Raw genomic sequence first — 19,050 nt, 5'->3', positions numbered from 1 at the left:
TTATAAGGTGAGTAAAACACGCATTTCTGAGGTGAAAAATTGGGGCCAGCTCCTAATGCAAGTAGAACATTTCTCAGCAGAAAAGAGGGGTGGGGGTCAACTTACATGCAATTATTGGCCTAAACATGATTTTTGGCATGGAAAAAAAAGGGTCATCTTATACGCTGTGTTGTGAGACCCAGACTTACCTTGTTGTCGGGAGGCTGGGAAATACAACTCCCAGCATGCCCCAGAAATTTCCATGCATGCGTGGACCGGGAGGGGACTGCGAATGCGCAGCAAAGCATTTTGAAGTTCTCGGTGCCTATGTGAAGAAGAAAAAAAGAAACCATGCAAAAACTCCAGTCATGTGACCATGAGCGGGGCACCATATTCAAGAAGAGTCCCAGGCAGGGGACAGGGAGAGGTCCCAATTCAGAAGAAAGAGGAGCAGGGAAAGAGGCTCCAAGCAGAAAAAGGGGTGTGGATGGGTGACTGTGGTGAGGGCTCAGGAAAGCCCTGGTGATTGAAGAAGGCAGTAAAAGGTTAGTGACTCCATACCATGGGCCACTGGGGCGAAGGTAACCCTTTGGAGCAGTAGTGTTCTGCTTAGCGCGGCCAGAAGAGCTGAAGTTGTGCTCGAGTTGGTGCTGGAGTGCAGACTCTGGAATCCAGGAGAATGAAATCTCGGGAGAAGAGATTTAAACCTTACGAGGTGGGCCATCATTGATGCCGTCCAAGTCGGAGCAACATTTGGAGAGGATTCCAAGGTGCGATCTTCGAAGGTGAAGACTGGAACCCCCACGAGAGAGACAATGTTCCAACGAGATTAGCTAACTCAATGTTTACTGACGTTTGGCTAGTTTGTTGAGAGACCCATGGAACCTGTCTTGGTCGCATCTGCCATTTATTGTGCTGTGTGCGGTGTTCAACCATAGTTTATCTGTTAATTCACATATTAATCCTAACATTGAAGTATAAGATAGATATTGTAAATTGTTTAATCTTCCTGATCTTGTATAGTAAAGTTGATTTTGGAACCTTGTGGTTTTATTCTCTTAGGAAGTGTCTTGAATATCAAAACAAAAACAAAAATACCTGGAAAAACTCAGCAGGTCTGACAGCATCTGCGGAGAGGAACACAGTTAACGTTTCGAGTCCGTATGACTTTTCAGCAGAACTAAGGAAAAATAGAAAAGAGGTGAAATATAAGCTGGTTTAAGGGTGGAGGTGGGACAGGTAGAGCTGGATAGAGGGCCAGTGATAGGTGGAGATAACCAAAAGATGTCATAGACAAAAGGACAAAGAGGTGTTGAAGATGGTGATATTATCTAAGGAATGTGATAATAAAGGTATAGATAGCCCTAGTGGGGGTGGGGTGGGGGGAAGGGATCGAAATAGGCTAAAAGGCAGAGCTAAAACAATGGATGGAAATACATTTAAAAATAACGGAAATAGGTGGGAAAAGAAAAATCTATATAAATTATTGGAAAAAAGGGGGATCGGAAAGGGGTTGGGGATGGAGGAGAGAGTTCACGATCTAAAATTGTTGAACTCAATATTCAGTCCGGAAGGCTGTAAAGTGCCTAGTCGGAAGATGAGGTGCTGTTCCTCCAGATTGCGTTGAGCTTCACTGGAACAATGCAGCAGGCCAAGGACGGACATGTGAGCATGAGAGCAGGGTGGAGTGTTGAAATGGCAAGCGACAGGGAGGTCTGGGTCATGCTTGCGGACAGACCGAAGGTCAGTGTGCCAGACAACAACAGCACCAACCTTGTCAGCAGGTTTGATGACAATGTCAGGGTTGGACCTGAGAGAACGGAGTGCAGCAAGTTCAGAGAGAGACAGGTTAGACTGTGTGAGAGGAGCAGAGAAATTGAGATGACTGATGTCACACCGACAGTTCTCAATGAAAAGATCAAGAGAAGGTAAGAATCCAGAGGGAGGGGCCCAGGTGGAGGGAGAATATTGGAGGCGGGTAAAAGGATCCGTTGAATGGGGAGAGGACTCCTGCCCAAAGATGTGAGCACAGGGACTGAGCGTCAACTCGCAGACACTTCCTCCTACCTCCCCCTGGACCATGACCCCACCACTGAACATCAAGCCATTGTTTCCAGGACTGTTACTGACCTCATCTCCCCTGGAGATCTTCTTTCCACAGCTTCCAACCTCATAGTCTCCCAACCTCGGACGGCCCGCTTCTACCTCCTACCCAAAATCCACAAACAGGACTGTCCTGGCAGACCGATGGTGTCAGCCTGTTCCTGCCCTATGGAACTCATTTCTTGCTATCTTGACTCCATTCTCTCTCCCCTTGTCCAATCCCTTCCCACCTACATCCGTGATTCCTCTGACACCCTACATCATATCACCAATTTCCAGTTCCCTGGCCCCAACCGCCGCCTCTTCACCATGGACGTCCAATCCCTCTACACCTCCATCCCCCACCGGGATGGTCTGATTGCTCTCCATTTCTTCCTCGAACAGAGGTCCGAACAATCCCCGTCCACCACTACTCTCCTCCGTCTGGCTGAACTTGTTCTCACACTGAGCAATTTCTCCTTAAACTCCTCTCACTTCCTCCAAATAAAAGGTGTGGCTATGGGTACCTGCATGGGCCCCAGTTATGCCTGTCTCTTTATGGGGTATGTGGAATATTCCTTGTTCCAGTCATACTCCGGCCCCCTCCCACAACTCTTTCTCCGGTACATTGATTGCTTCAGTGCTGCTTCATGCTCTCGTCTGGAAATGGAAAAATTTATTAATTTTGCTTCCAATTTCCACCCCTCCATCATTTTCACATGGTCCATCACTGACACTTCCATTCCCTTCCTTGACCTCTCAGTCTCAATTTCTGGTGATAGACTGTCCACCAATATTCATTACAAGCCTACCGACTCCCACAGCTGCCTCGACTACAGCTCCTCAGACCCCGCTTCCTGTAAGGACTCCATCCCATTCTCTCAGTTTCTTCGCCTCCGTCGCATCTGTTCTGATGATGCCACTTTCCAAAACAGTTCCTCTGACATGTCTTCCTTCTTCCTTGACCGAGGTTTTCCACCCATGGTGGTTGACAGGGCCCTCAACCGTGTCTGGCCCATCTTCCGCGCCTCTGCCCTCACAGCTCCCTCTCCCTCCCAGAACCATGATAGGGTCCCCCTTGTCCTCACTTATCACCCCACCAGCCTCCGCATTCAAAGGATCATCCTCCGCCAACTCCAGCATGATGCCACCACCAAACACATCTTCCCTTCACCCCTCCGGCGGCATTCCGCAGGGATCGTTCCCTCCGGGACACCCTGGTCCACTCCTCCATCACCCCCTACACCTCAACCCCCTCCCATGGCACCTTCCCATGCAACCGCATAAGGTGCAACACCTGCCCCTTTACTTCCCCTCTCCTCACCGTCCAAGGACCCAAACACTCCTTTCAATTGAAGCAGCATTTCACTTGCACTTCCCTCAATTTAGTCTACTGCATTCGCTGCTCCCAATGCGGTTTTCTCTACATTGGAGAAACCAAACGCAGACTGGGTGACCGCAAGCATGGCCCAGACCTCCCTGCCGCTTGCCATTTCAACACTCCACCCTGCTCTCATGCCCACATGTCCGTCCTTGGCCTGCTGCATTGTTCCAGTGAAGCTCAACACAATCTGGAGGAACAGCACCTCATCTTCCGACTAGGCACTTTACAGCCTTCCGGACTGAATATTGAGTTCAACAATTTTAGATCGTGAACTCTCTCCTCCATCCCCACCCCCTTTCCGATCCCCCTTTTTTCCAATAATTTATATAGATTTTTCTTTTCCCACCTATTTCTATTATTTTTAAATGTATTTCCATCCATTGTTTTATCTCTGCCTTTTAGCCTATTTCGATCCCTTCCCCCCACCCCACCCCCAGTAGGGCTATCTGTACCTTTATTATCACATATTAGATAATATCACCATCTTCAACACCTCTTTGTTTATGACATCTTTTGGTTATCTCCACCTATCACTGGCCCTCTATCCAGCTCTACCTGTCCCACCACCACCCCACCCCCCCCCCCCCCCCCCCCCCCCCCCCCCACTTAAACCAGCTTATATTTCACCTCTTTTCTATTTTTCCTTAGTTCTGTTGAAGAGTCATACGGACTCGAAATGTTAACTGTGTTCCTCTCCGCAGATGCTGTCAGACCTGCTGAGTTTTTCCAGGTATTTTTGTTTTCGTTTTGGATTTCCATCACTCGCAGTCTTTTGCTTTTATCTTGAATATCAAACTTTGTCTACTTTTATACAAAAAGTTACTGATCACTAACTGGATCATACCAAATATATTTGGGGATCTGGCCAAGGATCATAACAGCTGTGATATATGGGTACTTTATTTCTACTACTAATACCATGATCATAAAAACAACTCCCAGAAATTCTGTACTTGTCACCCTAAGTAGACTCTTTAATCACGGTCATTAAAATACCATGCGTTGTACTATGACCAAGAGTTGCTTTGTAATTTCCAATTATAGTGCGTCCTTAATGCATATTTTTAACCAGTGGCCAGGTAATTGTTAAAATTAGTGTTCTGGCTCTTCTTTGTGATGAATATCCTCTGCCATGAGCTGTAACATTCCAGAAACCAAAATTTACTACTTTATACTTAAATAACCTTCAACCCCTGGACTTACTTTATTAACGGATATTATAGAATCTCAGAATTGTTATATATTGGACATAAAGTACAATTTGACTCTACAAAGATAAAATTTGTCCAAAGGAAAGGCTTTCAGCATTGAGCTTAAAAAAATGTAAGTAAAAACCCAAAACTGTAACAAGTCCATAGAGGCTGAAAAAGTGTTGATAAAACATGCAGTCAGTGCAGAATTAATGGGAAACCTATCTTTTAATTGTAGCCATAAAGTTTGGTGATGTTCTTGACAAAATTGTCATAGTGTCCTGTAAGCAAGGTTGTTTGTAAATTACTTTTCAGTTCTTTATGCTGTAATATATGCATCCAAGAAGCATTTTAACTTTTTTTGATACTTTTATTGTCACCAAGGATTAATTGGGCACCAAATTGCGGGAAAATTCTATTTACATGTATACTATTGGTTTTTACTGGACGGTTTTCCTTCATCAACAGAAGCATTTATTTCAGTTGGATTTTATTTGTATTTCTGGTGAGGGTAATTTGTATTTTGCTTAATTTTTAGTTACCTACCTGGTTAAAATGGGTACATAAATAGAGACCTGTGCATGTATTTCAGCTGTTATTAAATTTTAATTTTACAATAATATATTGTGACTGCCTTTTTGTAGATGTATCCCAGAATCTCCACATTGGCTGTATGCTCAAGGACGATGGACTGAAGCAAGGAATATACTTGAGAACTTTGCTCAGAAGTGTGGTCAGCCGAAGTGTACCGTGACTCTGAAGCCACCAATTGTTCAAGATGGTGATGAATCCGCTAGTATCTTTGACCTTTTCCGGGATCGTATTCTCTTGGGCAGGACATTGATAATGATGTTTGTGTGGTATGTGTCAGATTATTTTGGTACACCGTTTTACACTTTATAGTTGTGCTACCACAATGAGGGGTTGAGGCAAAAAATAAATAAGCATATGAGGGAGAAGGGAATAGAGGATTATGTTGGTAGTTAGATGAGGAAAGATGGGAGGAGGCCTGTGTGGACCTTTTACGGCAGCATGGATTGGCTGGGCCAAATGGTTTGTTTCTGTGCTGTATATCCTGTGCGATGTGTGTTTGTAATGTGTTTGGGACTAAACAGACTGCATACATTTGGACATCTGCAATCTGCTACAAAGAGACTTGAGAATGGCCTGGTATATTCTATTTTCTTATCCCACGACTCTTTTTCCCCTGATCCTGGAATCTGTTCAACACAACTGAGATCTGAAATTCAGCACATATGTAGAATTACAGGCATGATTCTTTGCATCACTGGCATTTTGAGTCTACAGGTTTTTTTTCAAGTTTCTAATCATGTAACAGGATTTTTCCGTAATGCTATGTTTGGGCTCTAACTCTTGTCAATCTTTTATTCTGTTATTGGATTGTTAAAATTCTAAGAGATTTTTTAAGCTACCCAACAAAACATTGCACTCTATAATTTATTCAAGTCATTTTTGATGAATACAAAGAAAATGATTTTGGCTTCAGAAATAAAACCAGGAACATTTGACTTGAACTTCAAAATAATCATCTTGTATTTTTTGTGCTCTTTCCTTCCCCATCAGGTTAATATGCAGTCTTGTATATTATGGTCTGACTCTAAATGCTGGTGACATGGGTGGCGATCGATATCTAAACATAGCACTTTCTGGATTAACTGAGTTGCCTTCATATCCTCTCTGTTTCTTTCTGATGAACCGCACTTGGTGAGTTGACAAAACCTTTGTCCAGTGTGCATGCAAATATCCTTATAAAATTCTTATTCCTTAATTATTTGCAGCTCATCTCACTTTCTAAAATGGTTCCCTGTTTTGTATTGACACCCATTGATGTATTTTGGAAGTCTTTCAACAATTGAACTGACTGTAATGTTGATGGTGGTGCTTCACTCATAACTTTTAACTGACCCTGAGGTCCATGCTGACAACCATTTACGGTGCTTAGCCGCTCCTTCAATTGTTTCATACTAATGTCCAGAAAGCAGGCTCTTTCAATTGCTGATGGTATAATTTAGTGAATATTTGCTGCCATGGACTGATGATTACTTTCTTCAGGAGTTTAACTCCTAAAGTGGGTTTAGCTCCATTGACAACACCATCTCTCCTTTTGAATCAGAAAGCTGTGGATTCAACCCTTACTCCTGAATTTAACATATAAAGACATTTCATTGTAGTGCTGAGGGATGCTGTATTGACATATGTCCTGTCTTTTGGATAAACTGCTAATTTGAGGCCCCATCTGGATCTAGTAGTTCAGTTGATGCTAAAAAATCTCGTACTGTAATTTAAGCTAGTTCATGGTGTTTTTCTTGCTGTCAGTCCTCCCCTCAGCCAATGCAGTCAAAAGTGGTTTATCTGGTTCTGCTGGTTGTGAAATCCTGAAAGTGCAAAATGGGTGTTCTCTAATTACATAACAATTCAAACTGATTCATTCGTTTTGAAATACTTATGATTAAATTTCTGCTCTGTGATCTGATGACATAACATTATATATCTTTTCACTCAAGTAGCTTTGTGCCCTAATTTTGTAAATTATGGTAAACAATCTGTTAGCATATGCGGTTAATGACAATCTGGTTTTGTGGCATATTCATATGAAACCACTAGTCTTGTAAATTGAAAATAAAAATCCCCATTTTGTGCTTTTGCAGCATTCTGGACTTCTGAAATGTTAACAGTCCAATATTAATGAGAATAACAATATATTATTTTTTTCTTTATTCAGTGTGAGTAGTATTGTGAATAGTATTTAGTGACTAGAAGAGTTTCTTTATTTGTGTATCTCTAAGTAAAGAAGAAGTAGTTAATAGAATCAGCTACCAGTGTTTTCATGGAAAAATCAAAATTGGTACTCAGAAAATATGTTGTGGTATGGCACAAATATGTCTGAACTGCTTTTTTTGTCGTCACCCGTTAATTGTTCCTGCTCTTCCATTAGGTCAGGTCGCAGACGGACACTAGCGGGATTCCTTCTTGTGGGAGGTGCAGCCTGTCTTGTTATCATTTTGCTGCCAGAGAAGAAAGGCAAGATAACAGTATTGTTAAAATATATTGCATGTTTATTACTTAGTCAAAGGTCACAGCAATTTTTCATCCCTATACCTGCGCAATCAACATTTTCTGTCACTTTATAGCTCTTCAAAGTGATGGATACGAGTGCTGGAAAATTAGTCACTGATGTTAGTGTCTGGCTCTAACATTTCAAGCATGCAAACCATCTGTGTTTGTACATTGATGGTCAGTATTTCAAACTCACAGGTCAATTGAATGTGCTGCATGTTAAAAATTGGCAGAGCAGTGATCAAACTTAAAGAGCCCAAATTTGGTGGAATTGTCTGTCGTTTGTCAGTTAATGAATATGTGTACACTGGGTGGAATGGGAAGTTAAAGGGGCTACTGGTTGGGAACTTTGACCTAGCACTGTGAAGTGGCATCACCCTTACTGGGGTTATATGTAAATCATTGACTTCAAGGCTACTAAGGCTCTACATGATTTCCCACTTTAACGAAATCGGGTATAGAAACTTGTGGATGTAGCACTGTGTGGAATTACTACACAGGGAGGCCTTCAACAGTTGACCAGGTAGAGATATTGAATTATAACTAATTTTAAAGATAGCAGTTGAGTAAGAACATATATGCATTTGTCTGCAGAGATTGTTGTGTGCAAATGGTATATTATCCACTATTGATTGCATCATGTTCTTTTAGCTTTTTCATAAGTTTTCATATGACTATAAATTAAGCCAATGCAATTTTTTGTTTGTTCTTTGTTTTCGATTTTATACCATATAAGATGTGAGCTTGTATCACTCACTAATAAACTAACAGGGTATGCAAAGTAACTCAATGGCATTGCATTTGATATTCTGAGTTTAACACACTACACATATGTTAACAGTGGTATACACGGAATTAAAAATATCACAGAATATCATTTGGGATGAAAGCTTAGTTAGGAAATGAGTTCTCTTCCAGACCATATTCTAGACTGAGTAATGGAGGAATTAACATAGATCAGGCAGATAGGCAGTGTGCAGAGCTTAGTGTTAGATTGCAGATAGGCAGCAAAGTTTTTGATGAACTGAATTTTATGGAGGGTGAAAGCCAAGCTTAATTGATTCTGGAGATGACAAAAGCATGGATGAAGATTTCAGTAGTAGATGGGCTGAGAAAGAGGAGGCGGCAGTTAATACTATGGACGTAAAAGTGGGTCTTTGTGTGGGAGACAGTGTTGGACTTAAAATCTCTGGGATCAAACGGGATGCCGAGGTTGTAACTAGAGGGTTCAGCCTAAGACATTGGCTGAGGAGAGGCATCGAGTCAGTGGTAAGGATGTGAATTTTGCTGTGGGGGTCAAGGATGATGGCTTTGATCTTCCCAATATTAGTTGCAGGAAGTTAGGGCTCACCCATGACTGGATGTTGGTCAAACGGTCTGACAGAATAGAGTCAAAAGAGGCCTGGGCTTGATTAGCATCCATTTGTGCATGCTCACTCCATCAGATAATATCACCATGTCGATATGGAAAAGGAGGTGAAAAGCCACTGCTAGTAATGAGCTGGCTGTGAATTGATAGGAACTCTTTATTGAAAAATGATCCTTAAATGTATTCAGTACAGGCCCTCAGACCTCCACAGACACCAGCACTGAACCATAGCAATCATCATCCCCTTGATTTTTAACAGACTTAGATAGAGAATATAGGCCAGAATCTTGCACTGTTGCCTGAATCGAGCAACGAGGTGGGTGGGTGAACTTAATTGTGTGAGAGGCGAAAAGTCAGCTTCCCAATTGTGGAATGAAAGTTGGGAATTAAGTTGATGGTGGATAAGGCGGATCATGCTTCCTGACGGCAGGCAGTAGGACTATTTTTAATGCATTTAACATGTCATGCATTCTCATTAAAACATAAGCTCACCGGATTAATTTGTCCCTTTGCAATTAAGTCTCCAGCAAATGAGAATCCCGTGCCTTCAGATTCATGACTGGTTAAAAGTGGCACGCAGCTGAGGTATTCTTGCTGGTTGATTTGGACTGAGTAGGAGTTGCTTTTCTTGTATGGGTAGCTTTGATGAACCGGAGAGAGGAGGCATTGATGGACGGGGCATGGCTGACCAAGAGAGGGAGGGTGGTGGCAACCTTATGAAGGCTTGTAGGGGACAGAGAGAGGAGGCTGGATTACACAGGGAAGGTTAATCTCTACAGCCGGGAAGTCAAGCATGTTTGCGGGGAAGATCAAGGAATTTACAGAGTGGGCCAGTGGTGAGGTCCTAAGATTCGATGGTAACAGTGGGCAAGTCAAGGGTGATAGGAGGGTCGAAGATGATGGATAGCAGGCTGAGTATAACCAGGCACAATTCTAATGTGCCGGGGGGCTGGCGGTGGTGATGGGGGCAGCTCTAGGATGAATGATAGTTGGTCGAGGGTGATGGTGATTGGGTTGAGGGTCACCCAAGGTAGGGTAAAGGTGATGAAGTGAGGATCGAGGGTTTTGGAGGAAAGGTCAAAAGTGATGGCTCCCAGTTCCAGGGTAACTGTGGGCGTGCCAAGGACATAGCTGCAACAACGTATCGGTCAAAGTTGGAGTTGTCAACAGTGGGGTGGATGGAGACCAGGCTGAAGCTGGTGCAAAGTACATGGCTTTCCATCGGTAAACAATGTTCAGTTCAGGAGGGAGGACCGTAAAGACTGTGCTGACCAGATCTTTGCCTGCCTTGTGTTCGCATTTCACCTCAGGCAGCCAAAATGGGTCAAGTGCACCCAGTGATGATGCTAGCTCTGGTGCTCTCCTCTGGAGAGGATCTGGCAGAGAGTGTCCCAGGGCCAGGTGCAACAATGGCCAGGATGGCAACAAGGGGCACTAGCAGCAGGGGAGGCAGCTCAGGATGATGGCAACCAGGAACCAGTGAAACACAGAGCAATGGTGCATAATCGATTATATTGCAGGCAGTGTAACTACCTGCAAGTATCAGAGAGGCAATGCCAGAGATGACTGAGGATTTCATGGGCTTCCATCATCCACCTATGTTAGCTCCTTCAGGAAGTCCTACGTCCTCGTGGATTTGGAGACAATCCAATGCAGGTAGTTTTAAAAGTCATTGCAGCATTGAATTTCTACACCTCTGGATCATTCCAGGACTCTACAGGGGACCTCTGTGTCACTTCGCAGTCAGGCCCCCTCAAATACATTGATGCCATTTTCAGACAAGCCAATGAATTTGTGCAATTCAGCACAGACCCTGAGGGCCAGGCAGCTGGAGCTGTGGGATTCAGTGCTATCACTGGATTTCCCCAGGTACAAGGGGTAATTTATTGCACACATGTGGCATTAAGAACTCCTTGGGATTATCCAGTATCCTTCATAATATTGTGACACAGCAGATGGTAAAGGCTGAGTTGTTCAAATCCCAGTGGAAAACTTGAAACAATTGTCCTAACCCATTTTGCAATTTGTATGCTTCGAGCTGCAGGCTTTGAATTAAGTAGTAGTAAGACCACCGAGTCTTGAGGTTTTTTATAAAACTAAATTAAACATTTATTAATACAAAGATTGCAAACTCATACATATGTCTACAAAATTACTACTAATAACTTAAAAAATCCCTTAATTAATCTGACTCTGTTACACCCCTGTTAAGGTAACAGAGAAAACAGATTTATACAGACCCCTGGCAAAGCACACCTTAGACAGTCGCATTCGAAATGAGTTTCTTTCAGCTCTGGGTCCTTGCAGATAAACTTGAGGCTTACAGGCTGGAGGCTTTAGACCTTTGAATCCCTCCTCCTTTTACCAACAGCCTTCTCTTCCTTTATACGTATTTTCCTCTTTGAATGCAAATTCTCATTGGCACTAGGTTTCTTTTAACTTTAAATCTTCTAACAGTGAAACTGTTTCATAACACCCACTTTATTAGTAAGCTTTGAAAAAAATAAACACATTGTTTCTGAGCTTCATCTGGTTAGGTGTAATATTTCACCCACTCTTTTGAATGGTCTATTTAAAAATGCAAATTGCCCCCTTTACACCTCACCTATTTCCCTATGTGTATCTAATTACCATTTCAAACTTCTCTGCATCAAAGCCTTTAGATCAGCTGGCTTTAATCCAATTAAAACACACACACATACACATACATAGATACAGACACCATTAAACTCTATTTTAAAATAATTTCCAATAACATTATTGACATTATATCATCTTGAAAATAAATCAAAAGAACTTCACTGTCTCAATGTGCAGCTGGCGTGTGACCACGGCAAATGAATCCTGCAGGTGTGTGCTCGGTTCCTAGGGAGTTCTCATGACTTGTATGTCTTCAGGCATTTTCGGGTGCTACAACTATCTTTTTCCCCTCAACAACTGCAGGGAAGGCACCTTGGTGACAGTGGATATTCTCTGAGGACCTGGCACAGGACACCTGTGTGGAACCCAAAAAGCCCAACAGAGGAGAGGTACAGTGCCATCCATGCCTCAACAAGGGCAACAATGGAACAGACCATTGGAATGCTGAAGATGAGGTTCTGCTGCCTGGACTGCTCAGGTGGAGCGCTGCAGTATGCGCCACAAGGAGTCTTCAGGATCATTGTGGTCTCCTGTGCCTTACACAACTTTGCGTAGCAAAGGAGTGAGGAATTGACAAAGGGAGGAGGAGGAGCTGGATGCCTCCTCAGATGAGCAAGAAGGCGAAGAGTATGATGATACTGTGGAAGTGCATGGTGTGGCTACAGCTGCAGATGCCAGGGCGATGGAGCAATGCAACAGCCAAGCCAGTGACCCCCTCATTGAATCCTAATTCCAGCCAGAGTGAGACCCCTGCAAGATCTCTTGATCTTCTGCTCATGAAATGTTGCGGTGGAAGTGCCAGCAGATTTGGCACACTTCTTCCAACCAACCTACAGGCCTGTTTCCTCTGGCACTTGGAGGGAAAAATGCTGCAGTCCCCAAGCACAAGTAAACCCATATGCATGGCCCTGTCAAAGCCACACCTATTGGAAGGAAGTCATACATGACTCAGTGACACATGCTCCAAATCCTGGCAAGGCCTTGCTAAAAGCTCTGTGTGCACCTGCAAAATATGGAATGCCTTAGTTACAAGTGCAGACTAGGCAACAGCTTGTAATGGATAATAAGGGGGTGAGCACCATATGCTGGCTTACCAGCTGGGTTGCAAACCACGAACCAACAAGGGGTGACAAATATATAAACCTGAACATGTCAAGAGACTCTGAGATGCCGTTTCTTCTGAGGCCCCACAATAAATGTTGTTTCCATAGCCTACTTTGCCCTTCATTGATAGTCAATGAAGAGCCACCCCCTTAAAGCCCCTGTCATTTTGTAAAACTTCAAAAATCATTAGCATTCAACATACATAAATAAAGTGATTCAAACTGAAAAAGGGGCACATGGACACAAGACTACACCTGAGTGAGACATAGATTGAGTGAGGAGTTAGGAATTTGGTTTAGGTGGGAATTTGGTGCAGAGGGGCAAAGAGATGCTCATTTTTCGACTTTTTTCAGCCCCCAGTGGTTGGTGAGTATCTTTCCTTGTCTCCAAGCTAGGTGAGTGCAACTTTCTATCACTATCTGTGTAAACTATTAACGAATTGACTAAATAAATAAGGCTGGACAGAAATGGCAGGGCTGGTGGTGTACTGTTGTTGCAGCATGTGGGAATCTGTGGAATGCACTATAATCCCGGACAACCACATCTGCAGTAAGTGTCTGCAGCTTAGGCAACTTTGGCTCCAAGTTGCTGAGCTAGAGTCTGAGTTGTGGACATTGCGGCACATCAGGGAGGGGAGAGTTACCTGGACACTTGATTCCAGGAGCCAGTCACTCTGCTTGGGTTAGACAGAACTTTAAGTTAGTCAGTGGTCAGGGAGTCAGGCGAGTAAAGGGCACCAGCATATAATGATGGAGGAGTTTTAGCTCCTAAGTTTGTCCAGCAGGTACGAGGTGTTTGCTACCTGTGTGGATGAGGTGAAGGACTGTAAGGGTGGATGAGCGGACTAACCAGGGCACCATGGTGAAGGATGCCATTCAAGTTGGGGCAATGAAGAAGAATGTGGCAGTGATGGGAGACAGCATAGTCAGGGGCATAGATACTGTTCTCTACAGTCAAAAACACAAGTCCAGATGGCTGTGTTCCCTGCCTGGTGCCAGGGTTCGGGATATCTGTTCGAGGCTGGAGAGGAACTTGCAGTGAGAGGGGGAGGATCCAGTGGTCGTGGGCCATGTTGGTGCCAATGATATAGTAAGACTAGGAATGAGATTCTGCATAGAAAGTATGAGGAGCTAGGCATTAAATTAAAAAGTAGAACCTCAAAGGTAATAATCTCTGGATTATTACCTGAGCCACATGCAAATTGGCATAGGGTAAATAAAATTAGAGAGATGAATGTGTGGCTGAAAGACTGGCATGGGAGACGTGGGTTCCAGCTCAAGGGGCGCTGCCACCAGTACTGGGAAAAGTGGGGCTGTACCGTTGGGGTGTTCTGTACCTGAACCGTGCTGGGACCAGTGTTCTAGCAAGCCACATAACTAGGGAAGTAGAGAGGACTTTAAACTAAATAGTGGGGGCAAGGGATCAAATTTGGGAAGATGTGGTAAATCAAAGAGTAGAGACAAGGCAAGAGAATGGTATTAATATGGGAAAGAATAAACAGATTGTGACAGGAAGGGACAAAGAGTACAAATCTGAGGGTAAATCAGCATATAAGGCTAGAGTTTACAAAGATAACAATAGGACAATACTGAAGCTCTGTATCTGAATGCACATAGCATTCAAAACAAAACAGATGAACTGATAGCTCAAATAGAAATAAATAAGTACAATCTGTTAGCCATTACAGGGGTAACACAGGGCTGCAGGATAACATAGATTGGGTGTGTGACATTTAGGAAGAGCAGGAAGCTTGGAGAAGGTGGAGAGGTGACTTTGTTAATTAATGATGGTATTTGCGCAATAGAGAAGGATGACCTAAGTTCAGGAAACCAGGATGTAGAAGTGGTTTGGGTAGAGGTGAGAAATGATAAAGGCAAGAAGTCACTTGTGGGACTGGTGTACAGGCCCTCTAACAGTAATCACATGGTAGGATTGGGTATAAAGGAAGAAATAACGTGAGTTGTCAGAGAGGTACGGTGATGATCATGGGGGAATTCTATCTGCATATAGACTGGAAAAATCAGATGGGCAGTGGTAGCCTAGATGAGGAATTCACAGAATGTTTTTGGGATAGTTTCTTAGACCAGCATGTTCTAGCACCAACCAGAGCAGGCTATACTTGACCTAGAATTGTGCAACGAGATAGGATTAATTAGTGACCTCATAATGATGACGCCCCTAGGTAGTAGCGATCTTAGTATGCTTGAATTTTACATTCATTAAGGGAGAGAAGAGTGGGTCTAAGATTAGTATTTTAAACTTAAATAACAGCAATTATGAAGGTGTGAAAGTAGAGCTAGCTAAAGTAAACTGGCAAATTAGGTTAAAGGATATGTTAATAGAGATGCAGTGGCAGACATTTAAGGGGATATTTCAGAATATACACAATAGATACATTCCAACAAAGAAAAAATTCCAAGGGGAGGAGCCACCACCCATGGTTAACTGAAAAAGTTAAAGGTAGTATCAAACTTAAAGCATATGATGGCACAAAGATGGGTGGCAGGTCAGAAGATTAGACAGAATATAAAAAACAGCAAAGAATGACTAAAAAATTAATAAGGAGGAAAAATTAGAGTACGAGAGAAAGCTAGCTCGAAATATAAGGACAGTAAGAGTTTCTATAGATCTTTAAAAAAGAGAAGAGTTAACAAAGTGTGCAGTGGTCCTATTGAAAGTAAGCCTGGGAAATTAATAATGGAAAATTAGGAGATGGCAGATTAATTAAACAGGTATTTTGCATCAGCCTACACTATAGAGGATACAAGTAACATCCCAGAAATAGCTGTAAATCAGGAAATGAAAGGGAGGGAGGAACTCAAGAAAATTACAATCACCAGGGAAGTGGTACTGAGCAAATAGTTGGAGCTATGGGCTAACAAGTCCCTGGGTCCTGATGAACTTCATGCTAGGGTTTTAAAAGAAGTGGCCAGTGAGATAGTTGATACTTTGGTTTTAATTTTCCAAAATTCCCTGGATTCGGGGAAGGCTCCATTAGATTGTAAAATAGCAAATGTTACTCCTTTATTCAAAAAGGGAGGGAGACAGAATGCGGGAAACTACAGGCCAGTTAACTTAACACCTGTCCTAGGGAAAACGTTAGAAACTATTATTAAAAATGTTATAGCAGGGCACTTAGAAAAATTTAAGGTAATTAGGCAGAGCCAACATGGTTTTTTAAAGGGGAAATCATGTTTAACCAATTTATTGGAGTTCTTTGAAGAAATAACATGTACTGTGGATAAAGAAGAACTGGTGAATGTACTATACTTAGATTTCCAGAAGGCATTTGATAAGGTGCCACATCAAAGGTTATTGTGGAAAATAAAAGCTCATGGTGTAGGGGGTAACATATTGGCATGGATAGAAGATTGGCTAGCTAATAGGAAGCAGAGAGTAGGCATAAATGGGTCATTTTCTGTTTGGCAGGATGTAATGAGTGGTGTGCCAGAAGGATCAGTGCTGGGGCCTCAACTTTTTACAATTTATATAAATGACTTGGATGAAGGAACCAAAGGTATGGTTGCTAAATTTGCTGATGACAAACTTAGGTAGGAAAGTAAATTGTGAAGAGAACATAAGCAGGCCACAGAGAGAGAGAGGTAGGTTAAGGTTATAGATAGGTTAAGCGAGTGGGTAAAGATTTGGCAAATGGCGTATAGTGTGGGAAAATGGTGAAATCATCCATTTTGGCAGGAAGAATAAAAAAGAATCATATCTAAATGGTGAGCAATTGCAGAACTCTGAAGTGCAGAGAGATATGGGTGCCCTAGTGCATGAATCACAAAAGGTTAGTATGCAAGTACAGCAAGTAATTCGGAAAGCTGGTGAATGTTATCATTTATTGTGAGGGGAATTGAATACAAAAGTAGGGATGTTATGCTTCAGTTATTCAGGGCATTGGTGAGACCACATCTGGAGTACTGTGTACAGCATTAGACTCCTTATTTAAGGAAGGTGTAAATGGACTGGAAGCAGTTCAGAGAAGGTTTACTAGATTAATACCTGGAATGGGCAGGTTGTCTTGTGAAGAAAAATAGAACGAGCTAGGCTTGTATCAGCTGGAATTTAGAAGAGTAAGAGGCGACTTGATTAAAACATATAAGATCCTGAGGGGTCTTGACCAGGTGGATGTGGGGAGGATGTTTCCTCTTGTGGAAGAATCTAGAGCTAGGTGGGGGGTTACTGTTTTTGAAAATAAGGGGCCACCCATTTGAGACAGAGATGAAGAGAATTTTTTTCTCTGAGGATCATGAGTCTTTGGAACTCTTCCTCAAAAAGTGGTGGAAACAGAATCTTTGGATATTTTTAAGATAGAGTTAAATAGATTCTTGATGAGCAAGGCGGTGAAAGGTTATTGGGGGTAGGTGGTATGTGGAGTTGAGGTTTACAATCAAAGCAGCCATGATCTTTTTAAATGGTAGAGCAGGCTCGAAGGGTCAAGTGGCCTACTCCTCCTAATTTGTATGTTTGAATGTAACTATATATTTAATCATAACTGAACACATCCATGAAATGATTGGACACCCATGTTCCACCTTTGTGCTATTATAATTTTTTTAAGTTTACGCTTTCTTCCACTGCACCTTGATGCAACCAGGATATCCGCATCCGGGGTAGAGCCTGCTAAGTGTTATGCCCCATTGTCTGAGATGACCTTGGCGGCCGTTCTCTGGTGGTCAGGAAGTAGAGGGGGCTTCGACCTGCTGAGGGTCTCCTGCACAGGTGCGGGTGCAACCGCTTCGCCCTCACCTATGCGGCTCACTGGCAGAGGGAAGAGGAGTGGCAGTGTACCTTTAGAGCGTCCTGAGATGATACTCCCAGGATGGCTTGCTGGCGTTGCTTCTCTCTCTGTCAGTGCGTGATGACACCTCCCTGACTCCAGGAGAAGTGGCACCTGGAGGGAGATCAAGGTGCCTTGTTCCCCTCTCGCCTGGCCACCACTGTATACAGCCCATAACCAGAGTAACAGAATGCAGATACGAATGCATAACTGCCATCTACTGAGTGTTCTGCTGAACCTGCCTTTCCATGGCAGTCACCATCCTCTACATGGAAGAAGCCATGCACTCAAATGCCGGAGCCATGACAGCAGTCAGGCCTTGGATGGACTCCTCTACTTTTGCTCAAGGTTGTGCATATCCTCTGGCATCTCCACCAAATGTTCCCCTGCCTGTCTCTGCATCTCAATCAGACTTCTCATGGACAGTTCCAGAGGCACATCATTAATATGGGGCTCAGAAAGGACCTGGTCTCCAACAGTCCTCTGACTGTTAGGGACTTTGGCTATCACATCCTCCTTCAGCTGCAGGGATGTTTTCTGGTGATGTGCTCACCAGATTGTAACCTTATGCCTATTTGCAAAGCATACCCACCAAGGTGGCTATCTGCGCTGGTGGAGGGTATGGAGGAATGATGTGACGATGTATCCTTTGAGTGGTCTGACATCATCCTCAGAAGTGGAGGTTGGCCTTGCTACAGGTTGGGTTAGCTCACGGTTACGTACCATTCCCTTTCCCACCAATGTATCACGTCGTCTGTATGCCCAGTTCTCAACACGAGGCTGGAGACATCCTCACCCTGATCCTTTGAGACTCTGGTCTCTCCAACCACATAGGATCGTCCAGCTTCTCCGCCTGCTAATTCCGCAGCATCCTCTTCTGCAGGGATCAATACTCTAATGCCTGCGACACCTCCACCTGTCTTTGCCCACTCCCTGTTGTTATGCATTCTTCTGTCCTGCAGTCAGACAGAGGGATTGGGTATCATCTCAATGGGTGCCTAACTCCTCTGAGTATGTAGATCTATGACTGCTCCTGTGCCCACATACGCACTCTCCTGCAACAGGTACAACTTTCAAAGTTTGAACTGGCTTCCACATGCTCAGTTCATATGTTCAATCAGATGCTGAAACCTAGAACCCAAATTCCTACCACTCGCACATTTGCACTTCTTGATATCCTTATGAATGCCACTTACTCTCCCGGAACAAGGGGTCATTGAAGCTTTGGTGGCACTGGACTTGGCCTCGCTTTGTGGACTTCATGGCTAATCTCCGCTGCCATCTCCATCCAGTCCTTGGTCAGGCAGACAGGCCTCCTGCTGCCATCACTGGGAAACAGGACCTCCCGCTATTCCTGGATGGCCTGAAGGAGAACCTGCATGGAGGCATCGCTGATCTGTGGGGCCACTTGAAATAAAAACGCTGGAAAAACTCAGCAGGC

The 19,050-nt window shown here is 43.5% G+C and overlaps 1 protein-coding gene across 1 annotated transcript in view; it reads left to right on the top strand.

Moving 5' to 3' along the window:
* Positions 1 to 19,050, top strand: part of LOC144691517 (solute carrier family 22 member 15-like) — a 67,508-nt gene that overhangs the window by 18,830 nt on the left and 29,628 nt on the right. The window contains exons 6-8 of the mRNA XM_078559669.1: positions 5,280 to 5,495; positions 6,220 to 6,360; positions 7,592 to 7,677. Of these exons, the coding sequence (XP_078415795.1) occupies positions 5,280 to 5,495; positions 6,220 to 6,360; positions 7,592 to 7,677 (443 nt within the window). The remainder of the gene's footprint in view (positions 1 to 5,279; positions 5,496 to 6,219; positions 6,361 to 7,591; positions 7,678 to 19,050) is intronic.

Source organism: Cetorhinus maximus, chromosome 16 (genome assembly GCF_964194155.1).
Source record: "Cetorhinus maximus chromosome 16, sCetMax3.hap1.1, whole genome shotgun sequence".
NCBI classification, from domain to species: domain Eukaryota; kingdom Metazoa; phylum Chordata; class Chondrichthyes; order Lamniformes; family Cetorhinidae; genus Cetorhinus; species Cetorhinus maximus.
This window is presented reverse-complemented; position numbering and strand designations above follow the sequence as displayed.